The sequence below is a fragment of the Nannospalax galili genome, unplaced genomic scaffold (assembly GCF_000622305.1).
Source record: "Nannospalax galili isolate Female #2095 unplaced genomic scaffold, S.galili_v1.0 scaffold199, whole genome shotgun sequence".
In the NCBI taxonomy this organism is placed as follows: Eukaryota; Metazoa; Chordata; class Mammalia; order Rodentia; family Spalacidae; genus Nannospalax; species Nannospalax galili.
Window position 1 is genome coordinate 230,367 of NW_008343559.1, and position 25,605 is coordinate 255,971.

At 39.7% G+C, this 25,605-nt stretch overlaps 1 protein-coding gene across 2 annotated transcripts in view; it reads right to left on the reverse strand.

Moving 5' to 3' along the window:
* Positions 1 to 25,605, reverse strand: part of Kdm5a (lysine demethylase 5A) — a 107,910-nt gene that overhangs the window by 19,931 nt on the left and 62,374 nt on the right. For both annotated transcript variants that reach the window (XM_008839714.3, XM_029566773.1), the window contains exons 18-24: positions 22,510 to 22,624; positions 17,817 to 18,172; positions 13,357 to 13,495; positions 10,935 to 11,114; positions 10,016 to 10,177; positions 5,982 to 6,533; positions 5,467 to 5,610 (exon numbers count right to left, since the gene is read on the reverse strand). In XM_008839714.3, the coding sequence (XP_008837936.1) occupies positions 5,467 to 5,610; positions 5,982 to 6,533; positions 10,016 to 10,177; positions 10,935 to 11,114; positions 13,357 to 13,495; positions 17,817 to 18,172; positions 22,510 to 22,624 (1,648 nt within the window). The remainder of the gene's footprint in view (positions 1 to 5,466; positions 5,611 to 5,981; positions 6,534 to 10,015; positions 10,178 to 10,934; positions 11,115 to 13,356; positions 13,496 to 17,816; positions 18,173 to 22,509; positions 22,625 to 25,605) is intronic.

Consider the following 25,605-nt stretch of genomic DNA (forward strand, 5'->3'; position numbering starts at 1 on the left):
AATAGCACTGGCTGTTCTTGCAGAGGACCCAGGTTTAGTTCCCAGCACCCACATGGTAGCTAACAACTGTCCGTAACCCAGGTTCCTGGAGATTTGATGCCCTCTTCTAACTTTTGCAGACACACACAGTACACTTACATACCTGTAGGTAAAACATTCATACACATAAAATAAAAGTTGAAATCTTTTTTTTATTTTTATTTTATGTGTATGAGTGTATTGCCTGGATGTATGTGAGTGCACCCATATCATGCAACGCCATGGAGGTCAGAAGAGAGCTTTGGATTCTCCTGGAACTGGAGTTAAGGACAGTTCATAGCCACCATGTGGATGCTGGGAATCAAACCTGGGTCCTCTGCAAAATCAGTCAGTGCTCTTAACTGGTGAGCCATCTCTCCAGCCCCAAAAGTTGACATCTTAAAAAAAAAAGACATCACAGAGAACTGAAACAATTTATGATGCACTTCACTCTCTTAGAAAACCAAGAATAAGTCAAACTCACAGTGTGTAGACATAAAGGAATAATATCAGTATGAAACTAATGAAATGGAGACCAAGAGTAAAATGAAGACTCAATAAAATTGGCTCTTTGAAAAATTAAGGCTAAGAGTGACAAACTCTTAGCCAAACTAATCATGAGAAAAAAGGCCCAATTAATAAAATCAGAGATGAAAAAGAAACATTTAAGAGATACCAATAAAAGCCAGAGGAACATTAAGGAATAGTTAAAAATCTTGTATTTCAATACATTGGAAATCTAGAAAAAATCTAAACATGTACAGCCACTAAAATTTAATCGAGGGAGGCTCCAGAGGTCTTCAAAACAGAACAGGCTATTGCCATTATCCTTGGTTACCACCACCTTGATTACATGGTAAAACCCTATAGCTGAAGACACCATACATGTTAGCTGTAGGACACAGAGAAATCAATCTCAAACCCACAAGTAATTTTCTACCAGTTGGGTAACCTTCATAGTGCCAGAAGGTTCTACATAGGTTGCTAGGGGAGAAAAGGCATCAGTGGTATTACCCAGCACTGGACTCTACATGCTACAATACTGATCTGCCAGTCATGCAAGATATGCTCACTGGCACAAAAATGGCACAACTGTTATGGGGTAAGTGCTTTCTGATTGGATGTGAGACCTGCTCCCCAGGAAAAAATTTCATGCCTGGTACCATAATCCAGATCAAAAAGTCCATATTTAGAGAAGTCATAGACCCTAGGGGTAGAACCTGGTCTCACTTGTTAAATGGTCATGCTGTCGAACTATCTTCTAAATATCAGTATTTACTCCCATACCTCAGCTGTTCTCAATCTTGGCCAGAGAGCTTTTTACAGTGGGAAGCAGTTGATGTAGAGACATACAATTGGTCAAAGTGCTGAGAATAAGAAACTCAATGCTAAGCCCTAAATGGGACTTCATTATCAATCACCCACCCCGTACACCCCTGCTAAGGCTTAAGGAATATAGAGGACAAGGAGGCAGAAAGAATTTAAGAGCTGGAGGATGGAGAGGACCACTGTGAAATGCTGTCTTCTGAACACGGCATGGTTATTGCACTCACAAACTCACAGCAGCTGTGGTTACTTGCACAAGACCTGCACAAGATCAAGCCAGCCAAAATTCTGGCACAGATGGAGGAGATGCTCTTCCCTTACTTGGGAGCTACTGAGAATTGACAGCTGCTGCGGGAGGGAGAATTATTCTTTTTTGAGGGTGTTCCCACTGGTAGGTTTCCCATTGGTCCAGTAGGTGGTCCTAATACCCATGCACATATAGGTAGCACTAACTGGACTTAGTGGGTTGTTTGAGGCAGGGTCTCCCTATAGCTCCAGCCAGTCTGAAATTTTCTATGTAGACCAGGCTGACCTCAATTTCAGACCCATCTGCTTCTGTCTTCTGCATTCTGGGATGAAAGGTGTGCACTACCCACACTGGGAAGACTTAAAGGGTTACATGAAGTTAGGAGGACATGTTGGGGGGGTATATAGGGGAGTTGGAGGCAAATAGGGAGCATACATAACCATATTTTACAATATACATGTATGAAATGTTCAAGAATAAATGAGCCAAGTTTAATGCCCAGACCATACATATACCACAGACACAGACACAGACACAGACACAGACACAGACACACACACACACACACACACATTTGCACTCACACGTAACAGTAATTTTTTTATGAAAAATTGCAAAAGCAATTAAAAACATTTTAAGCCCAGGGGCTGGAGAGATGGCTCAGCAGTTAAGAGCAGTGGCTGCTATTACAGAGGACCTGGATTCAATTCCCAGGACCCACATGGTAGCTAACAACTGTCAGTAACTCCAGTTTGAGAGGATCTAATGCCCTCTTCTAACCTCTGTGGGCACTGTAGGACTCAGGTGCCCTTACATATATGCAGGCTGTGCTGGATAGCTTTAGTGTCAACTTGACACACCTGGGTTGAGGGAGCCTCAATTGTCACCTCTATTGGACTGGCCTGTGACCATGTCTGAGGGGCATCTTCTTGATGAGTGATGTGGGAGGGCCCAGCCCACTGTGGGTGGTGCCATTCCTGGGCAGGTGGACCTGTGTTGCATAAGAAAGCAGGCTGAGCAGGGGCCAGGGGAGCAAGCCAGCAAGCAGTGGTCCTCCATGGCCTGTGCTCTAGCTCCTGCCTCCAGGTTCCTGCCCTGAGTTCCTACCTTGGGCTCCTGGATGAACTGTGACCTGGGATATGTAAGCTAAGTAAACCCTTTCCTCCCCAAGTTGGTAGTGGTCAGAGTATTTTGTCACAGCAAGGAAGAACAAAGTAAGACACAGGCAATATACTCACACACATAAAATAAAAATAATAAAACATTTTGAAAAAATGCCCAAGCCTAGACAGATTTACTGATGAATTCTCCTACACACTGAAAGGAGAATTAACAGCAATACTCCTTAAACTATTCCAGAAAACAGAAAGAGGAGGAGTAATGCCAAACCCATTTTACCCTGAAACCCAAAACAGATAAGAACACAACCAAACCAAGCATGGAAGCATAGTCCTAGAGTCCTGGCTATAGCTGAGGTTAGGAGGATCACAAGTTCAAGGTCAGCCTAGGCAATATACTGAGACCCTGGTCTCAAAAGGTAAGAAAGGACTGAATTATAGCTCAGTGGTAGAGTACTTGGCTAAAATTCACAAGACTCTAGGTTTAATTCCCAACACCACCAAAGATTAAAAGACAACAAAAAAGAAAACAGTATGCCAACTTTGGTAATGAAGGCAGATATAAATATTTTCAACAAACTTGCAAACTCAATTCAACACATTTAAAGAAAAAATCATATACCACAATCTAGTTGGTTTCATTCCAGGGATACAAAGATGACCCCATATCTATCAAATAATAAATAAAATGAAGGAAATAATTCACATCATCATCTCTATACATACACAAAATGTCTTTAACAAGGTTTAACATCCCTTCAAAGAAAGAAACTAGAAGTACAAAGAACAATATATGAACATAATGCTATATGATAAATCAGTAAGCCAACATTACACTAAACAAAGAAAAACTGTAAGTATGTCTTCTACAGTTAAGAACAATACACGGGCATGGTGGCGCATGCCTTTAGTCCCAGCAGTCAGGAAGCGAAGCGGGGGCAGGCAAATCTCTGTGAGTTTGAAGCCAGCCTCGTTTATATAGTGAGTTCCAGGCTAGGTTAAGAACACTGACTGTTCTTGCAGCAGACCCAGGTTCGAATCCCAGCACCCACACAGCAGCTAATAACTGTAACTCCAGTTCTTGGGGATCTGATGGCCTTTTCTGTCCTCTGCATACATAGCACAACACAGGTGCACTTACATGCATGCAGGCAATACACATATAAAGTAAAAATAATAATAAAAAAAAATTAAAGAAAAAAGATTAAATACTTTTAGCTGGGCATGGTAATGCAGGCCTGCAGTCCCAGCATTCAGGAGGCAGAGGCAGGCGGATTTCTGTGAGTTCCAGGTCAGCTGGGGTTACAGGAAGACCCTGTTTCAAAAAGACCAAAAAAAAAGAAAGAAAAAAAAAAGAAAAAAAGAACAATACAAAGATATCTAGTCTCTTAACTCTTATTCAATATAGTGCTTTAATTCTTAGCCTGAGCAGTAAATAGAAATAAAAAATATATCAAATTATCCCTATTTGCAGAAAATGTAATCCTGAATTTGAAAGATCCTAAAGTCTCCACTGGATGGCTGAGAACCTACGTGAAACCTGCGAAGGTAAGGCAGCCACCTGCATTCAGGAAACAGAAAGAGGGCATTCCCTGGGCCAAGTGGACTACCTAGACTAGCTGGAATCTACCAGCTCCAGGTTCAGCAAGAGCCTCAATAAATAAAATGGAAAGTTGCATCCAATGTAAACTTCGGACCTCTGTGTCCCAATGCACATGGCAAGCATGCACACCATCCTCCCCACCCCCCCGACACACATACACAGTGAAAAGCAAGGAAAATAGCAGCTATTAATCAACCTCCTCTGACCTTCACTTATGTCTGTACATACAAACAGGTATACACACATACACCCCCAAAATAAAAATCACTAGTTTTCCACATCCTGATAATGATAATGAACATGCTGAGAGAAATTAGGTGACTTCTACACTGAAAACTTTTCCTAAAAAGAACACTGAAGAAACTTAAGAAGACAACAGATGAAACAATTTCCACCTTCATCAATTAACAGAATTAATATTGTGAAAATTACCAAAAGAGAGATATAGATTCAATGCAATTCAATGATGTCCTTCACAGAGATTCAAAAATATCCTAAAATTCATATGGAAATAAAAAAGATCCCAAATAGCCAAAACATTTCTGAGCAAAAGGAGCAATGTTGGCCCTATCATAATACTGAGAAAATGTTTAAGAATGTAATTGCTAGACTGGACATGGTGGCACGCGCCTTTAATCCCAGCACTTGGGATCTCTGTGAGTTCTAAGCCAGCCTGGTCTACACACTGAGTTCTAGGCCAGCTGGGGCTACAGGGAGACCCTGTCTGAAAAAGATGGAAAAAAATGTAACTGCTTAGCTTACCTTTTTCTAAAATAACCAATTACAGGCATACATAAAGGAACTTCCTGGGGAATAAGCTACTAGATTCTATATCCTTTCTGACATATTATACACACACACACACACACACACACACACACACACACACACACTTGCAAATATAAATTGTGACATGGGGAGTTTTGGTAAAGGTAAATAATAAGCCTTAAAAGAAATAATCAGGGCTAAGGATGCACAGTGGGGTGAAGAGTGGGATACTTTATCCCAGCACAACTTCAAAAGATCCATGAGAAACATTTCCCTAAGAAATGATTTTCTCGCTGCTGCTCAAGGTATTTTAGTGGTGATACCAGTAGCTTTTTAAATACAACCCACCAAAAAGATACAAATCCCTAGTCTGTCCTTGTAATTACCTTCATGTCATAGCCATATGTTTCCCGAATATCTTCATCGGAATCTGTTTCTTCATCGTCATAGTCCATTGTTTGGCGGGGGGAAGATGATACACTGCTGACCACCCGGTTAAAAGAAGACTGCTGGAAACTAGGCAAGTGTCCCTAAACAACAAAGATAAATAAACAGAGAGGCTAAACAATCATAGACAGTTAATAAATGTTTAACACCACCAAAAATGAAATCAACTTAAAAAGCAGCTAACAGACTTCAACCATGAGTAAAAACTAAATTATTTGATTATAAAGTTAAGATTCACCTGAATATTTTCAGGTGATATGTAACTAAATGATCTGGATTTTTACTGAGGCGGGGAAAAGCTCTAAGCCTACACAGAAGGAAGAAACTGCTACAGATCATGTAACTGCAGGCAAATTGTTTCCCTAAGTCAACTGGTTAAATAACATTTGATTTACTAGTCACATACTGACAAATACAATGTGAAACAGGAAAAGAAAATAAATTATAAGCTTGCCTGTAAGTCTGGATTGGCAGCTGCTTTTTGAAGTTCTGCACTGATGATCTTTTCAGTTTTTTCTCGAGCTGCTTGTTCCACCATACGCTGGCTTAACACAGAGAGTTTGGCTAGGGCAGAAGACAGTTCATCTGTGGCTAGGGCCTGCCGTGCTCTATCTTGCCAACTCATGGCACGTTCTGTCAAACACTGCAGTGCCTCTCCTTCTGGCAACCGCACAGGCAGCTTCTGAAGGGATACCAGGAGTGACAAGATAGTTTCTAGCCTGGGCCTTCGAGACCGCATGCAAAGAGGGCAAAGGAATTTTACTTCTTTAGCCTGCCAGCTGGATCCCTTCTTCTGGGAACTTGACTTAGGAAGGGGAACACAGCTGTTATGGAACCAGTCTTTGCAAAGCTCACACTGGAGCATAAACCCACTGGCTGTCTTGCGACAAACACAAAATTTTACTTCTTCTATGCGGTCCACAATTGTCATCTTGGCTAGGTTGGCTGTTCTGAGGGAATGCATGGCTTCAATCTCCTTTTGCTCTCGTTCTTTGAAAACTGCCACCTGTCCAAAACAAACATTTAATTGAAAGGAGTCATTCTAAAATACTCCAAAATATCAAATGCTCAAGGCTGGGGAATGTTTCTCAATGTTCTAGTCTCATGATAACAAAATACTGCCTTTACTTTTGAAAAAAAAAAAAAGTTGCAATTTCCCAAAATTTGGGTTATTCTTGTAGCTTCCACACAAATATTTGTCATCTGTGAAATGGACAAACTGCTATTCTTTTTGACGATTTACATCACAATACTGTCATTGAATTCTTCTATAGGGTACAATATAAAGGGGGTATTTGTTGAAATCAAGTAACCTGGATACCAACCCTGGCTCTTGAACTTACAGACTGTTGATGTGCAGCACAACTTTTCTGGATTTCAGTTTTCTGAAAAATGCAGAATTGTCACCAACCTCATTTTATTGCTTTAAGGATTAAATACAGTAAGACCAAAGTGCCTAACTTGATGCCCAATGCAACATAAATACTCAATATGCACTGGTTTTCCCATTTCCTTTTAATTCATTCCCTAAGGGAAAGCTCTGTATGATAAAAGTTTACTTTTCTCTGGAAGATCTCCATATTTCATTTGGGAGAACAAAGCTTGATGATCAATTAAAACAGTGTTTTATTTTCATTTTAACAAAGTAAATAAGAGCAAACACAATTTAAAGATCATAAATACAAGGCTGGGTATAGTGGAACATGACATTAATCCCAGTGTTCCAGAGGCAGAAAGATTGCTGAGAGTTTGAGGCCAGCTTGGTCTAAATAGTGAATTTCAGGCCAGTCAGAACTACATAGTGATATCCTGTCTCGGAGAGATAAATAGAAACAGATAGAGAGTCTTATATATATATTGAGGGCTGGAGATATGTCTCAGCAGTTAAGAGCACAGCCTGCTCTTGCAAAGAACCTGGGTTTAGTTCCAGAAGCCACACGGTGGCTCACAACTGCCTGTAAGCCCAGTTGGAGGGGATTCAAGGCTGTCTTCTGACCTCTGCAGGCATCTGTATATACATGGTGTACACACATGCAGGCACATACACATAAAAATTTTTTAATTAAAAAGATCATAATGTGGGAGGCTGAGGCAGGCAGATCTCTGTGAGCTTGAAGCCAGCCTGGTCTACATAGTAAGTTCCAGGCCAACTGGGGCTACAGGGAGACTCTGTCTCAAAAAGACCAAAAAAAAAAAAAAAAAAAAAAAAAGAAAAAAGAAAAAAGAAAAAACATAAATATATATATTTTAAATTATTGGTGGCTCTGAACAATTCTGAAATAATTTCCAGTTTTACTTTCTTCTGATTTATTAGGCAGGTTCAGTTAATGAAAGATCATTTTCTTTGGCCCCCAAACTGGATCATTTGTATGTAGAAAGAGCCCAATCAAGTTATTCAGTGCATGGCATTCCCTAGAATTATGTATTTCCAAAAGTCATCTTTATTTTTACTCTATTTTTCAGGTTCCTAATAATCTTAATCCACTTTTCCTATTCTAAAATTTTGAAAAGCACAGCTCTCATCACAAATATTTTACTGAACACTCACAGTACTGTTGGATGCTAATGAGAGGGAAAATTTATTTGAAGTAACAGGCATCAGCAAGTTGGTGCAGTTCTTTTGAAGAGTAGAATATATGAAGAGCCATAAGATGCTATTAAACCTAACCCAGCAAGTCCATTCCTAGGGGTCAAGTTTAGGAAAATGAAATGGGCTACGAGGTGAAGGCAGAGAATGCATGGAAAATCCCTATGCCTTTCACTCAACTCTCAATGAATTAGAACTATTCTAAAAAAAAGAAAAGAAAAAGAAAAACCTTAAAAATAGGTGGACAGGGGCTGGAGGGATAGCTCAACAGTTAAGAGCATTGGCTGCTCTTGCAGAGGACCTGGGTTCAGTTCCCAGCACCTACAACCATGTTGGGCAGCTAACAACCAGCTGTAACTCCAGTTACAGGGGATCCGACATCCTCTTCTGACCTCCACTGGCATTGCATGACATGGGTGCACCCACCTACATGCAGGCATTACACTCATATACACAAATAAAAATAATAAACTTTTTTTTAAAAATAGCTGAAGAGGGGCTGGAGAGAGAACTTAGCAGTTAAGAGCACTGGTGCAGAGGACATGGGTTAGGACTCCCTGCACCTGCATGGTGGCTAACAGCTGTCCAAAGGATCTCACACCCTCTTCTGGCCTCTGCAGGTATTTCACACATGTGGTAGGACACTTACATGCAGGCAAAACACACAAGAACTTAAGAATAGCTTTCATGAATCCAATGGTTAATAATGTATTATCTTATTTCAAGATAACTAAAAAAATGACTTTAAATTATTTCACCACAAATAAATGACAAATATTTGAGGTGAAAAAAGGAAATTTACACAAAGTTCATTTTCATATCTCTAACAGAAAGCTTAGTAACAGGCAAAATGCTCAACATGAGAAAACAACTGAGCAGGTGGGGTATAGCAGCGGGAGAGCATTTACTTAGCACGCAAAGAGACCTACATTCAATCCCAAGCCCCACAAAAAGACAAATCAAACTGCTTAGGATCAAGTGTGGTGGTACAGGCCTTTAATCTCAGCACTTGGGAGGCAGTCGCAGGTGGATCTCTGTGAACTGCAGTTCAGCCAAGGCTACAGAATGAGACCCTATCTCCAAACAAACAACCCAAAAAGCTTTGGTGCTCTTGGCCTTAGCACCATCTTCCTTCAAACTCCTACACCATAAGAGTCAAGTGGAGGAAGAAGCAAATGCACAGGCTAAATCTCAAGAGAAGGATAAAGTAGAAGTTCAAATAAACTAGTTTATGCACTCAGGGAGGCTTAAAAGAGCAGAAAGAAGCAATGCCAGAGGCTGATACAAATTATTGGACTGCATGCTACTGCTGATAATCTATCTCAATGGATCTGGAATGCCATGTCAAGATCTAATCACAGAGACCACACGATTCTGTTTACAACCAAAGCAGTCCCTGCCGACTCTCTACTCTGAATCTGTGGCACTCTGTATTAGTTCTGTTCTCACTTGTGGCCAAGTGTAACCTGCATATAATAAATCATCTCTTTTGTTGTCTAGGCTGAACACACACACACACACACACACACACACACACACACACACACAAACCATTCATTACTCTGTAAAATATGAACAACTCTGATGGACTATTATACAACTATTAAAAAATAAAAAAGAATAGATGTGGAGCTAGGAGATATAGCTCAGTGGTAGAAAGCTTGACCAGTTTCTAGGTTCAATCCCTGGTAGCAGTCTCCCCAACTTCCTAAAAGAAAGAATAGATGTGGGAAAACAAATTTGGGGAAGAAAGCCAAACAGCAAACTTTTTGCACTATCAATAGACACACACACACATACACACCCATGTTACATGAAAATTAACATAGCTTAAAACCCGCTAACATCTTCACAGAATTTTGAATTCATGAAAGTTCAAGGTAAACTACATAGTTGCTTACCACCATAGCTGTATCTCTGGTTTCCTCCAGTCCTTCTTCCAAATCACTAAAAGTCTCAAGGTCTAGGTCCTTCTCTTTTTCTTTTTCTATTAATTCTTTTACTTTTTTCCTCCTGTTTTTACCACTCCCATATATACCAATGTCAGTGCGGGGACTTAGCACCTGCAAAAGATTAAAAAAAAAAAAAAAATCTAGTTTCAAAAGAGAAAAAAAACTTTTAAAGTAAAAACAGTAAGAGGAACCATTACCATTAACCATTCACCATGCCCAAAGTAGCATATTAGTGATTTATTCATTTAATTTTTATTTTGGTGTTTTTAGAGGCAGGATCTTACTCTGTTAGCCCAAGCCAGCCTAAAATTAATTATGTAGCCCAGGCTGGCCTGTAATTTTTGGCAATCCTTCTGCTTCAGCCTCCTGAGTGCTAAGATTACACTACCATACCCAGGGTCTAGGTACCATAAGGACTTAATACATATTATCTAATTAAATCTTCACAATTCTATACTTCCCAGACTTTACAGACAAGAGAAAGACTCAAAAAGGGAATAACTTGCCCAAGGTGCAAAGGTTTCATTATTAGGGAGCCAGTACTAAAACCTAAAAACTATCTATCCTCTTTAACTACTGTATTGAACTGTACAAAATAAAAAGGATCAGTGTTTCTGAGACAGAAGCTCTTTCAGTAACAGAGACAAAATATATGCTGGTTGCCTTTTCTAGATATAGCATGGGTTAGAGAGAAAATAGATTGTCTAAACCTCCAGATTTCAAGTCAACATCTGAGGTTCCCTAACAGGAATCACTTCTAATAATGGCTAAATGGACTGAAAACCACTTTTTATCAATGCTACTATAGGTATTGATATATCAACTGCTAGTGAGAGGGCTAAGTGTGAGTACATGAACTACACTTTACCTGTAACAAAGTGTGGCTGGAATTCTTCTTAAGGAAGGTCCGCCCAGTCCTTTCTCTCCAGGCCCGTGCTGCTGCTACCTGGGATTCCACTTGAGGCAATGCATCAAGACGCACAGGGATAGGGCGTCCTTTAGCAGATAAGCTCTCAAGCTGCTCCAAGTAGGCATAGTTACTGCCACTCTGGGGGGAAAAACGTAGATTCAGACACAGTTTGAATTTTCTCATGGAGTCTGACAATATACCTGTTGGAAGAACTTAGAAAAAGTTTAATGTTAACTTCCTTTTTTAATGCAAAACGGGGGATGGAACCCAGACCCTGATCCTTGTACATACTAGAGACATCATCAGCTCCAGTGTTAACCTGATCCTTTTTTAAACATTTGTTTATTTATGTGTATGTGTATGGATTCAAGTGTGCCATGACATGTGTGAAAGTCAGAGGACAACCGTGGGAGTCAGTTTTCCACTTCCGACATATGGGGTTCTGAGAATCAAACTCAGGTCACCAGGCATCTTATGTGCTGAGCCATCTTGCTGGTCCTTACCTTGGTCTTTCAATCATAGTCAATGAAAATTATCAGATACTGAGAATACCCACCTGCCTACAATAGTTCAAGGATAACCTTAATACTGATCCTCCAGCTTGTAACTCTCAACTGCTGGGATTACAGGGGTGTACAGTTACAGCTAGGACAGTATGCTCTTTCCTGCAACAGCAGTTCACTGGAAAGAGCTGTTCTCCACTCCAGCCCCTAACATTCTAGATACTACTAATGGTTTTTAGTAATTCTAGCATTTTTCCAGTATTGATTTCACTCTACTCTGAATTGTAAGATATGTGTGACATATGTATGCCACAGTGCACATGTGCTGTTCCTTGCCTTTCCATCTTGTTTGAGACCAGATCTCTTCAACATTGCTGCATAGGCTAAACTGGCAGGCTCCGAGCTTCTGCAGATTCTCAGGTCTCCTCGCATTTCCCATAGGCATGCTAGGATTACAGACTCTTATACCACCTCGTCTGGCTTTTACATGGGATCTTGGGATCTGAACTCAAGCTGTCAGGTTTGCGTGCCAACTGCTTAACCTGCTGAACCATTCCCCAGGCCCTCTTCCTTTTTAAAAGTAATTCATGCACATGGAAAAAAAGTCAAAGAATACAAGTACTAAATCCCTTTCTGTTTTTGTAGGATAATTAACTGATAAAACATTTTAAAATTTAAGAATTGTAAAAAGGTTGTTAATGTATAGACTGCTTATTATAGGATGACTTTGGAAAACATAAATTGTCAAAGAAAGAAACGTTTTAAATATTATTATTTTATGTGTATAAGTGTACTGCCTACATGTATGTAAGTGCACCAGTATCGTGCAATGTTCATAGAGGCAGAAGAGAGTGTCAGATTCCCCTGGAACTGGAGTTACAGACAGTTGTTAGCTGCCATGTGGGTGCTGGGAATCATCTTGGGTCCTCTGCAAGAGAAGCCAGTGCTCTTTATGGCTAAGCCATCTATCTCTCCAGTCCCAGAAGGAAAAATTTTAATTAAGCAAACATCTTAAGAGTAGAACACAATTTGAGGGGTTGGAGAGATGACTCAACAAGTAAGAGCACTTACTGCTATTGCAGAGGACACGAATTTGGTTCCTCACATCTACACTGCAGTTAACAACCAACCTTAACGTTAGTTCCAGGGGATCTGAAACTCTCTTTTGGCCTTCATGGGCACTGCCTGTACATTATACGCTTACACATATGCAGGCAGAACACTCAAAAACATAAAAGTAAAATTTAAAAACATAATCAACAGGACGGACAGATGGTTCAGTGGTTAAGAGGAGACCCAGGTTCAGTTCCCTGAACCAACAAGGCAGTTAACAACTGCCTATAACTCCAGTTCCAGGGGCTCTAATGCTCTCTTCTGGGCTCCACAGGTTTGCATGACACGGTGGACTTACATACATGCAGGTGAAATATACATATACATAAAAAATAAAAAAATAATTATAAAAAACAAAGAGCCAGGTATGGTGTTGCACGCCTTTAATCCTGGCATTTGGGAGGCAAAGGCAAGTGGATCTCTGTGAGTTCAAGGCCAGCCTGGTCTACACAGTAAGTTCCAGGCCAGCTAGGGCTAGAGAGAGACCCTGTCTCAAAAAGACCAAATAAGTTAAAATAAAATAAATAACTAAATGAATGAATAAATAAAATGCCCCTTTCTGGGAAAGTTGAATAGCCAACCCCGTCACCTTTCCTAACCAAAACTAGTAATGTTTAAATAGTATTTGTTTTGAATTATAAAGTCAAAGAGAATAAATGAACTTTATTATTATTTTGTTATGATTATTCTAAAGTAAACGTTCACATGATTTAACTGTACCAAGTTATTACCTGATGGATAAAATAATCCCAAAGTCTCTTTACCTGAATAGCTTCCACTTTAGCTGTCCATTCACGAGCCTTTTGCAAGGCTTCTTTTAGGGACAACACATTGGGTAAAAAGGCTGGAATGTTCTTGGCTTCATTCACAATGTTTTCTAAATTTGCCATACTGTGCCGAGGTCTAAATGAACAATAAAAACAGTAAGATACTAAGAAAAAGTCCAATACTATCAGCATTAAAATAACATTTTATGATGTGTAAATAACTTTCTCATACATGAACTCATTACAATTCTTATCATAATCCTAAAGGCAAAAAAGCAGGTATCATTTTAATTTACATTCTACAGACAAGAAAACTTTAGCTCAAAGAAAATAAATTAAAAAAAAAAAAGGCAAATCATCCCTCCTAAAATCATTTAGTATAAGTAAATAACACACCTGAAGTATGGATTCAGAATGAGTCCTGGCTCCAGACTCTTAAAAAAAATTATTTATTATTTTTATTTTATGTGTATTAGGGTATTGCTTGCATGTGTGTACGTGCACCCATGTCGTGCAATGCCCTCAGAGGTCACAAGAGGGTGTCAGATCCCCTGGAACTGGAGTTACAGATGGTTCTTAGCTACCATGTGTATGCTGGGAATTAAACCCAGGTCCTCTGCAAGAGCAGACAGTGCTCTTAACCACTGAGCTATCTCTCCAGCCCCCAGACTCCTTTTAATACTCAGCCCTCAACCACCTCTACTCTACCTCTCTATAATATCTGCAACAGTCAAAAATGTGCATGGGCTAGCAACACAAAGAGCAATAGGATAGAAATCCACTCATGCTGATTATGTACATTTATTTCAACTACATTCATTAATATATAGTCATTCACTGATTAATAAAACAAAACCTTATTCACATTAATAGCATTAAGAAGAAGCCAGAAGTGATGGCGCATGCCTTTAGTCCCAGCACTTGGGAGGCAGAAGCAGGTGGATCTCTGTGAGTTCAAGGCCAACCTGGTCTACACAGCAAGTGCCAGGCCAGCTGGGGCTATAGGGAGACCCTGTCTCAAAAAGACCAAAAATTAAAAAGAATTATACTGAGTCCAAGGAACAAATTACTATAAGCTCATAGCTCATAGCAGTAATTGAGAGTTGAAAGTGCTATGGCCCAGGCCTTAAACAAGTATACAATTAAAAAATATATATTTTATTTATTATTTTTATTTTATGTGTATAAGTGTATTTTACCTGTATGTGTGTAAGTGCACCTGTGTCATGCAATGCCTATGGAGATCAGAAAACAGCACTGGATCTCCTGGAACCGGAGTTATGGACAGTTGTTAGCCACCATGTTGGCTGAGAATTGAACCCGGGGCCTCTGTAAGAGCAGCTAGTGCTCTGAATTGCTGAGCCATCCCTCCAGCCCTCACAAGTATATAACTCTATGTAATGAAAAAGTAAATAGACGAATTCAGGGTAATAAAAGGCCTCAAAATCATTATGTAGCAAAGACTGGCATTGAACTGATCCTTCTGTCTCTATCAAGTACTAGGGGTATAGGCATGAGCCAATACACCCAGACATGTGAGTAGGACTATTAATAAGGACTTACTATAATGTGTGTGATATATTATAAAGAAAAAAGGTGCCCTTAACCACAGGGCAGGCATGGTGGCACACACCTATAATTCCAGCACCTGGGAGGCAAAGGTGGGTGGATTGCTCTGAGTTCATGGCCAGTCTAATCTACACAGCAAGCTCCAGGCCAGCAAAAGTTACACAGTGAGAGCCTGTCTCAAAAACACAAACAAAACAGAACAGGAGAACTTGACTGACTTGTCAGTGAAAGGAGGCTTTTCAGAAGTGACGTTTAAGTTTTTTCATCCTTTTTAAATAAGAGTTAGAAATGATAGAGCCATGGACAGGGTAGGGTGGTAGAAGTTTACTACAGATGGTATAGGTAGAGGAAACAAATGTATAAAGGTATGAAGAAAGCATGGAATGTTTGAGGCACTGAGGTGGGTTGGGGAGGGGATGGGAATCACTATATTTGGAGCATGCAAGAATAATGACAAAAAATGAGGCAAGATCTAAAATTAATGTAAAGGACTGGATGACAAATAGTCTTATGAATCAGGTTAAGAAATTTGGACCTCATATTGAAGGCTATGGAAGCCAGTTCAGATTCAGAACAAGGGAATAAAAACAGTGACATTTCTATTTAAAACAACAGTAGTGGCAGTGTACAGAGTAGACTGGAGAGGGTAAGACCACAAAAAGATATGCCATGACAGCAGTGTGAGAGGAATGACAGGCAAACAATAATCCCCCAAGTAGCCCAAGTAAAACTATTCTTCAAAACAGGAGTAACATTTTCAAAGGATTAAGACAAAAATAATTATATCAACCCTAACGTCCCTATGTATTGAATGAAGATAAAATAATGAACTTATAGGCTGGGGACACAGCTTACTGGCATAATACACAGGCATTATGCTCAGTCTCCAGTACTGCAAAAATCAAGCAGTTAATCAATCAACACTGGAAAACAAAATTAAAAAAAAAAAAAAAAAGAAAGAAAAAGCAACATGACTCAGAATAAGGAAATAGGAAGGGTCAAAGTTAAATGATATCAAAGTACTTCCTTGGCACAGAGAGTTGGCCGGATCTCTGTGAGTTCAAGGCCAGCCTGGTCTACACACAAAGCTCCAGTCTAGCAAGGCTTACACAGTGAGACCCTGTCTCAAAACAAACAGGGCTGGAGAGATGGCTCAGTGGTTAAGAGCACTTATGGCTCTTTGAGGGGATCTAGGTTTGGTTCCCAGCATCCACCGTCAGCTAACACCCATCCTTAACTTCAGTTCCAGGGGATCCTCTGCCCACTTCTGGCATGCATGGGTATTGCATGCACAGGGTGCACTTACATACATGCAGACAAAACAGTCATACACATAAAAAATAAATGAGATTTTTAAAATCTTTTCTTTTTTGTTTTTGTGTCTTTTTTTTTTGAGACAGGGTTTCCTTGTAGCCCCAGCTGTCCTGAAACTCACTATGTAGACCAGGCTGGCCTCGACCGCTGAGCCATCTCTCCAGCCCCTCAAAAAGCTAATTCTGACAGAATTCAAAAGAACCTAGTTCCCATTATCTCTACCAACATCACCAATAATTAACTGAAATTCACTTATCCATCTATCCTCACTAGAATATTATTAGCTCAATGAGTGCTGGGATTGTGTGTGTCTTGTTCAACTACTGTCCTCACAGAACTTAGTGATGACATGTACTTCATTCAACCCTGCACTACAAAAATCAAGGGAAACATAAAAGGATTATCATAGGTCAATGGCAATGTAGTTGGAACAGAGAACAAAACATTTTGGGGGCAAAATCATCAGAGCATTATGACTGATCAAATACAGGAGATGGAGGGTGGGGAAAGACAGGCTTCAAAAATTACTACCAGCAAAACTTCATTTAGTAGAATGAAGAGAAAGCAAATCAGAGTTTCTTAGTTGCATGAAATAGATCAAATCAGTTTCTTATTCCAAAATCATTTCCTTTCTCCATTTAAGATGCTCCTTTCTCCAAGAACTGTCACAATTCCAAAGACACAATTATGTGAATACTTAGGACAGGAAAAGATACAAATTTTGGTATGTACTCTGCATGGCACCTAGAGAACAAAATATCTGGGATGCACAACTGTTCCTCCTAACTAAGCAAATATTAAGTCACCTGAAGTGTTTCCTATTAAAAGAGAGATTGGCAAAGTAATAAACGCATCAAGATTTGGGGCAGAAATAAGCAACTAAATTTCAGCTGTGTCATTTAACCACGTAACCTAACCACCCAGGTTCCTTACTCAAAAAAGAAAATTACATAAATATTCACCTTAACTGATACAGAAATGTTTTCAACAAATACTAAGTACTAGCTAAATTAGGCAATGATGGGGGCTGATCTAATGGAACTATTTCACCCTTCAGTTTCATTACTTTCCATTACAATAAAGTTCGTTTATTTTCTGTTTATCAGAATATACCCTACATATTCCTTATCTCCATATTTCCCTTCCACTTTAATCCTACTAACTTTAAAGCTTTACCTAAATTTTGATTTTTCTCTGAAGGTTTTCAAGTGAGCACACAAACTCACCAAGATCTTACCTCTGAATTCCTATAACATTTTTCTGTACCTTTTACTATTAATACCATATTCAATGAACATTTTATAATTCTTTGTTCCTAACTATATCATTAACATGGGCTTTAAACAAAATACTATCTCCTATCACAGTTACTTAACAAAATGCATTATACAACAATCTGGACAGATCTGAAACTCTACATGCAGTCCCTCTTGGTAAGTTATTGATTGGTCAAGAAGGCACAAAATACAGATTTTTAACATTTAATGAATTAATCTTTGATTTGATGTTCCCCCTTCTCATTCTACTTTCTGACCTAGTTATTAAAGAGATAACTGTCACCAAAATGTGCTTACCTTGCCTGCAGGCAGACTTTAGCCTTCTCTTCCCATCGTTCAGAGACTGTAAGCAACTCCTGTAGTTCAGCCATTGCTTTCTCCACGGCATGGTGTGGTGCTAACCCTACCCCAGAGTCAATCAGCTTCTTCATGACATCCAAAGTGACTTGCTGAGGGTCTGACAGGGTCAGTCTTACTTCATCCAGCCACCGAGCCTGCTGTAGCTCTTGCTTGAGTCGAGGCAATTCAGGTAGTTCCACATAAAGACTAGAGCCTGTGTCTATCAACATCTGGAGTTTGGCAGAATCTGGGGTTTCATCCATCATGGCCTCCTGGGCACGTTGATGAAACTCTTCTACATCATCCAGCAGATTCTGAAAAGGTAAAAAAAAAAAAATTGTTTAAATAGTAAATTTTGCATGAGGCTAATGCTTATTATAGTATGCATGTGTACGGTGATGTGTTTGATCTCCAGTCCTTAGTACCAACATTCAAACAACAACAAAATTAAACTTAAAAGACACAAAATGAGGAAAATGAGGCCCTGGAAACACGGCTCAGAGGTTAAGAGCACTGACTGGTCTTACCAAGGACGAGGGTTCAGTTTCCAGCACCAACATGGCAGCTAACAACTATTTTTATAACTCCATTTCCAGGGGATCCGATACCCTCTCCTGACCTCCACAGGCATTGTACAATATGGGTGCACTTACATACATGTAGGGAATACACTCATACACATAATAAAATTTTTTAAAAATTAAAAAGAAAAGATACAAAATGAGGACTGGAGAGATGGCTCAGCAGTTAAGAACACGAACTGCTCTTGCAGAGGACCCGGGTTCAGTTCCCAGCACTCATACGGTGACTAACAACCATTTGTAACTCTAGTTCCAGGGGATCTGATGCCTTCTACTTGCCTCCCTGAGTCTGTACTCACATGGTGCACTTATATACATGCAGGCAGAATACTCATATACATAAAATAAATTTAAAAAATATTTTGTTAGCTGGGCATGGTGGTGCACACCTTTAATCCCAGCACTTGGGAGGCAGGGGCAGGCAGATTTTTGTGAGTTCAAGGCCAGCCTGGTCTAGTGAGTTCCAGGACATCTGGGGCTACAGGGAGACCCTGTCTCAAAAAGAAAAAAAAAAAAAAAAAAAATTTGTTTTTATTTTATGTGTATGCATATATTGCTTGCATGTAAGTAGGTGTATCCATGTCATGCAATGCCCATGAGGGTCAGAGGAGGGTGTCAGAGCCCTTGGAACTGGAGTTATGGATGGCTGTTAGCCTCCATGTGGATACTGGGAATCAAACCCAGGTCCTCTACAAGAGCAATTGGTGCTCTTAACCACTGAGCCATCTCTCCAACCCCAGATAAATTTTTTTTAAAAAGGTACAAAATGACTATGTATATGCTAGACATAGTTCAGGCAAACTATCAATTCTTGACCCTTTTATAATCTCACCAGCATAGCAGCAAATATTCCAACATGATAAATTAGTAAGTATGTTCCCTGGTAATTTCTATTTATACTCTTAAAAAAAATGGCTGAATCAATAAAATGTGTTTCTTATGACAAAAAAAGTACAATTGATGCATTCAATATATATTTAATGACTACTAACTTAGATGCAGACACTGTTTTAGGCACAAAGTATTGAACAAGATGGGTTCTTTGAAGTCTGTGCCATGAAAGAACTATACATTTTAAAATTTTTTTCTTTTAACATTTATTTACTTATTGATGGATTGATTGGGAGGAGGCATGCCATGGCATACATGTGGAGGGCAGAGGACAATTTGTGGGAGGTGGTTCTCTCCTTCACCCATGTAAGTCCTGGAGATGGAACTCAGATTTGATGACAAATGCTTTTACCCAATGAGCCATCTTGCCAGACACCATACACTCTAATTAAATAGGTGGACAGACATTAAAGATCTGAATAAAATGTTTCAGTTAGTGTTAGGCATTCAAAAACCAAAACAAAACAAACAAAAAAACACACACAGAACAGAGAGTGACCAGAGGCAGAGGTGGCATATTACTTAGCAGGGGCAATTACATAGGAGGATAAACCAAAATTAAAATGAAGTATTTAGGAAGATGGTTCAACGGATAAAGTTCTTGGTAAATAAGCGTGAGAACCAGTGTTCAGAAGCCTAGCACCCACATAAAAAGTGGGGCAGGTGTGGCAGATTGCTTGTATTCCCAGGGCTCAGGAGGCAGAGACAGGGAATCCCCAGGGCAAGCTGGCTAGGTAGACTAGCCTAACAGATGAGCTCCAGATTCAGTGAGAAACCCTGCCTTAGCAAACGAAGTTGAGAAAAACCCTGCCTCTGTCAATATAGAGAATGACTGAGGAAGACATCTCTGGCCTACATATACACATACACACACCCCTCTGTACAAACACATGCCACACATGTGCATAAGCATATAACAAATGAATGCATACCAAAGAAAGAAAGCACAGAGAAAAGAGACAGAGACAGAAAAAGCAAAGAACAAAAGAAAGACAAAAGATTAAAAGGAGAAGGTGGGCATGGGAACTATAAGATCCAGTGGAAAAGGTCAAAGCCTGGCAGATATTGACTGCCCCGCCCTTGAGACAGGGTTTCATATGTCCCAGAGGCTGGCCTTGATCTTGCTATGGAACTGATGATTACCTTGAACCTCCCATCTCCATCTCTTGAGTGCTGAGATTGGAAGTACTTGACACCACACTAATTTTTTCTTTTTTAATCTGATATTGGGGGGTCAAACCCAGGGTTTCACACCCGCTAGGCAAGCACTCTACTAACTAACGGAGTTAGTGGACAGCCGCAGCCACACTAATTACACAATTTTTAAAGAGGAATAAGCTGAATGTGTTGCTATAAGCAGATGAAGTAGCAATCAAAGAATAAGCAGAGGTCAGATTACTTAATGTCTTTTAGACTACAGTCCATGCTATGGCTTTGGAGATCCACTGAAGGATTTTAACCACAGAGAGGGACTCTGATTTGGTTTCTATTTGAGATGACCATTTTGACTAAAAAGGAAAAGGGAAAGCAGTTAAGAGGTACTGCAGTAATCCAAGGTACAGAGCATAATTTAAGCAATAAGAGAGAAACAGGTTCACTATGCGATATGGTTTAGAGCTAATAATGGCACTTGTTTAAAGAATGGAAGATATATGGAAAATGAAGGAACTAATGATTTTAACTCAAGAAAAGGCCTTTAAAATGCCTTTTAGTTTACCAAAAGAAATACAGAGTACGCATCATAATATATGGTTTGTAGGAAAAAGGCAGTTGGAGCTGGGGATTTAAGGATCAATATGACATAGGTGATATTGACTTCAGACAAACAAGAAGATAATCAGGAGAGGCCACACATAAAGTAAAGAAAGGGGTCAGGCTAATCCAAGCACTCTGGAAGAAGAGGAAAGTGAGTCTCTGAGTTCGAGGCCAGTCTGGTCTCCAGGCCAGCCAGGGCTACATAGTGAGACACTGTCTCAGAGGGAAGGACAGAGGGAGGGAGGGAAAAAGAAAAAAAGGGTTCACCTTCTAGTATAGTCCAGCCCTTATTACTCAAGCCAAGAAGAAAAAAAGCAGAAAAGTGAAGCAAATTGTGGTGTCCCAAATACTTTTAGAAGAAAAGCCCTTGTCAAAAGAATAGTCAGCTATCAAAATGTTCTTACAAAATGGGGTAAAACAAGAATACAGTTGATACTAAGATCTTGTAAGCCAATTAACCTCAATACTCCCTCCTCAAACAAACAAACAAACAAACATCAAAATTATCAACTGTGCAAACTAACTACTTGAAATATACTTTTACATGTTTAATTAAATAATAGTCCAAGGAATCTCAGGGTCCTACATTTTAAAAGCTCATGTACTCATGTATTAGTAACTTGCCACTACACTCTGATTCTTCTGATTTTTTTCTTCTTTTTGAGACAGGATCTTCCTGTAGCCCCAGCTGGTCTGAAACTCCCTCCATAGACCAATCTGGCCTCAATCTCACAGAGATCCACCTGCCTCTGCCTCCTAAATGCTGGGATTCAAAGGTGCATACCATCATACTCAGCTCACTCTGATTCTTTTAACTAACACTTCACTTTAGCTACATATGTTAAAATAGGAGATCTAACCTAAAATTAATATAAAAAATAATCCTAAATTCATCATAGTTCCTTTTTTTGTTGTTGTTGGTGTTTTAGATACAGGGTCTCCTAGTAACCCCAGCTGGCCTGGAACTTACTATGTAGACCAAGCTGGCCTTGAACTCACAGAGATCCGCTTGCCTCTAAGTGCTGGGATTAATGGTGTGCACCACCACACCTGGCTCATAGTTCCATAATTTTAAAAAGAATAAAGGCTGGGGCTGGAGAGAACACTCAGAGGTTAAGAACACTGGCTGCTGTTGTAGAGGACCCAAGTTCAATTCCCAGCACTCACACGGCAGCTAATAACCATCTATAACTCCAGTTCCAAGGAAATCTGATGCCCCTTCTGACCTCTGCAGGCAACGTACAACATGGGTACACTTACACAAATGTAGGCAATACACTCATACATAATTAAAACATAAACATGAGAAAATTGGATAAGCAGAACCCAACACTAGTCCAAAAAGTCCATTTGTGTAAGTCAGAACAGGATCCCATATACAAAAACTATTGCACAAAAAAAAAAAAAAAAATGTAATACTTCACCTTTACTTGTCGCGTCTGGCTGATGACACAGGGAAGACTAAAAAGTTGTTGGACAAAGGCCTTCAATTCTTCTACTGTAAGTTTGGTCCGAGTCTTCCCACTATCTGAGCTCTGCCTGATGTGAAATAATATTGAGATACAGTCATTCTAATATCAAATTGGGCCTCTAAGTCACTTCAGAATTCAACCTTCAGCAATCCTAAAATTCCAGTGTTGAATGATCTCACTGCAGTTAATAATCAAAGATTTGACTCTCCAAGCAGCAGTTCCTCCAATGTACAATTGCCATACATTTAAAAAAGTAAATAAATTTCCACAGCAGGATCCTGAGTCCACTGAGAAAATGAAATTCTGTGTCATAAGTGGTTCACACTGAGAACGAGGAGCTTCTAGTCTGCCAAGACAAATAAGACCCCTAAATCTATCCCAAAAATATTTTATGTACACACTTTTTTCTAAAAAGGGTTCCAAAGCTTTTCCTAGACTCTCCAAAGAGGTCAATGCCATAACATCAAGTTAATGTACAATGGAAAATGTCTCTAAGACAGTTTCTTGGATAAAATGATAGATTAAAAACAGATAATTTAAAATCCAATGCAAGGCACTATAGAAAAAGCCATACAGACAGAAGGAACGTTAGATTGACTAAGAAATAATGCCACAGAAAATGTAATACATATCAATTACACTAAATGCAGGGTTTGTATGTTTATCCTTAATCACAACCTCTTCTGCATACATTAAGGTTGCCCTCTGCTGCCACTTGCCTTCAGTATCATTTCATTTATTCATTTACAAATACTGAATGCTATATCTACTACCAGGCATTTTTGTAATACCAAAGAAATATGGACATGAAAGAAGGAACAAGATTCTCGACATTCCAGTTAAATAATGTACATCCTGGAGGGACTGGCTTAGGAGGGAGAAATTAACAATAAGTAAATTAGCATAAAATGTTCTAAAAATAGTATTTAAACTATTTCAGATCTTGTGCCTCCTCCCCTCTTCCCCCAGGACATGAAAAATAGATTCTTAATGTTATATAATCTCATATGACCGTTGTGAATTTTGCCTTAAACATTGTGCCTTGTTTTATTAAATTGTTTTATTGGAATCCTATTCTATATTTTAGAAAAGTAACACATTTTTGTTGTAAACAAGCATTTACTTTTAAAAAATCTTTATAAGACCTGTATTTGTTATATCATTGCTTATCTGTTTATTCAATACACAACTACACAAATTAAAATAAATAAATAAATAAATAATAAATCACCATAGCAAAAGGTGATAGGTCTAAGAAGAAAAACAAAGCAGAACATCAGGTAAGAAACTTACAAGGCCCAGCTTGGTGGTAGATGCCTACAGTCCCAGCACTCTGGAAGCAGAGGCAGGTGGATCTCTGTGTTCAAGGCCAGCCTGGTCTACATAGTGAGGTCCAGGCCAGCTGGGGCTGCAGGGACACCTTGTCTCAAAAAGACAAAACAAACAAACAAGCTTGCAATCTTGAGGTTGGAGAGAGGGCTCAGTGGTTAAGAGCACTTGCTGCTCTTGTAAAAAAGCCAGGTTCAATTCCTAGCATCCACATGGCAGCTAATAACTGCCTGTAACTCCAGTTCCAGGGGATCCTCCAGGGATCCTCTTTCTGTCTCCACATGGTATACACATAGACAAGCAGACACACATGCCTTTAATTTTTTTTTTAATTTACAATTTTAACATTTTAAAAAATATTTTATTGTTTTTACCCTGTGTGTATGAGTACATTGCCTGCATGCATGCGAGGGCACCTGTGTCGTGCAATGCTGCAGAGGACAGAAGAGAGCTCCTGATTCCCCTGGAGCTAAGGACGGTTCGTTGCCACCATGTGGGTGCTGGGAACTGAACCCGGGTCCTCTGCAAGAGCAGTCGCTGCTCTTAACTGCTAAGCCATCTCTCCAGCCCCCTAAAGTTCACAATTTTATAAAGTGTAGTTTAATAAGGTGTCCTCAAGACAGTAACATTTTTATGAAGGGAACAAGGGAAGAAAGCGGGAGGGAGGAAAAGTAAAAGAGAAGAAGGGAGGAGAATAAGTAAAGGAAAGAGGGGAAGAAGTCACCCAGATGTGTTGGGAAGAGAACTCCAAGTAGAGTGAAGAGTAAATGGGAACCCCTAAACAGGAGCATACCTAGTACTTATAAACAGCAAATGAAAACAGTATTATAGAGTGGAATAAGAAAGAAAAGTTTGTTGAGGAAAAAAAATGTGAAATTAGAAATATGGCTTCCTCTTAAAAAGTAAATCAGTTCTATGGGGGCCAGAGAGATGGCTCAGCGGTTAAGAGCACTGGCTGCTCTTGCAAAGGACCCAGGTTCAGTTCCCCGCACCCACATGGCAGCTAACAATCATTCGTAACTCCAGTTCCAAGGGATCCAATGCCCTCTTGACTTCCTTGGGCATTGCACGACATGGGTGCACATACATATACACATGCAGGCAACTCATTCATTCACATATAATAATTTTTTTTTTTTAAAGTAAATCAGTTCTGGTCCAGTGTGGTGGCACATGTCTTTAATCTCAGGACTCAGGAGGCAGGGCAGCTGGTCTCTGCGAGTTCAAGGACAGCCTGGTCTACACAGCAAGTTCCAGGCCAGCAGGGGCTCAGGGTAACCTTGTCTCAGTAATGCAAAAAAAAAAAAAAAAAAGGAAATCAATTCTAATAAATAGTAAATCTAATAATTAGATTATTCTAATAATAATAAAATGAAGGGACTGGAGAGATGGCTCAGCAGTTAAGAGCACTGGCTGCTCTTGTAGAGAACTAGGGTTTGGTGCTGGGCACCTATATGGCAGCTAACAACCATCTATAACTCCAGTTCCAGGGGATCTGACACCCTCTTCTGTCTGACCTCTGTGGGCACTGCACAACATCAGTGCACTTACATACATGCAGGCAATTCACTCATACACATAAAAATATTTTTTTAAAAAAAGATAGACAAAAGCCAGGCTTGGTGGTGCATGCCTGTAGTCCCAGCACTTGGGAGGCAGAGGCAGGTGGATCTCTGTGAGTTCAAGGCCAGCCTAGTCTACACATTGAGTTCCAGGACA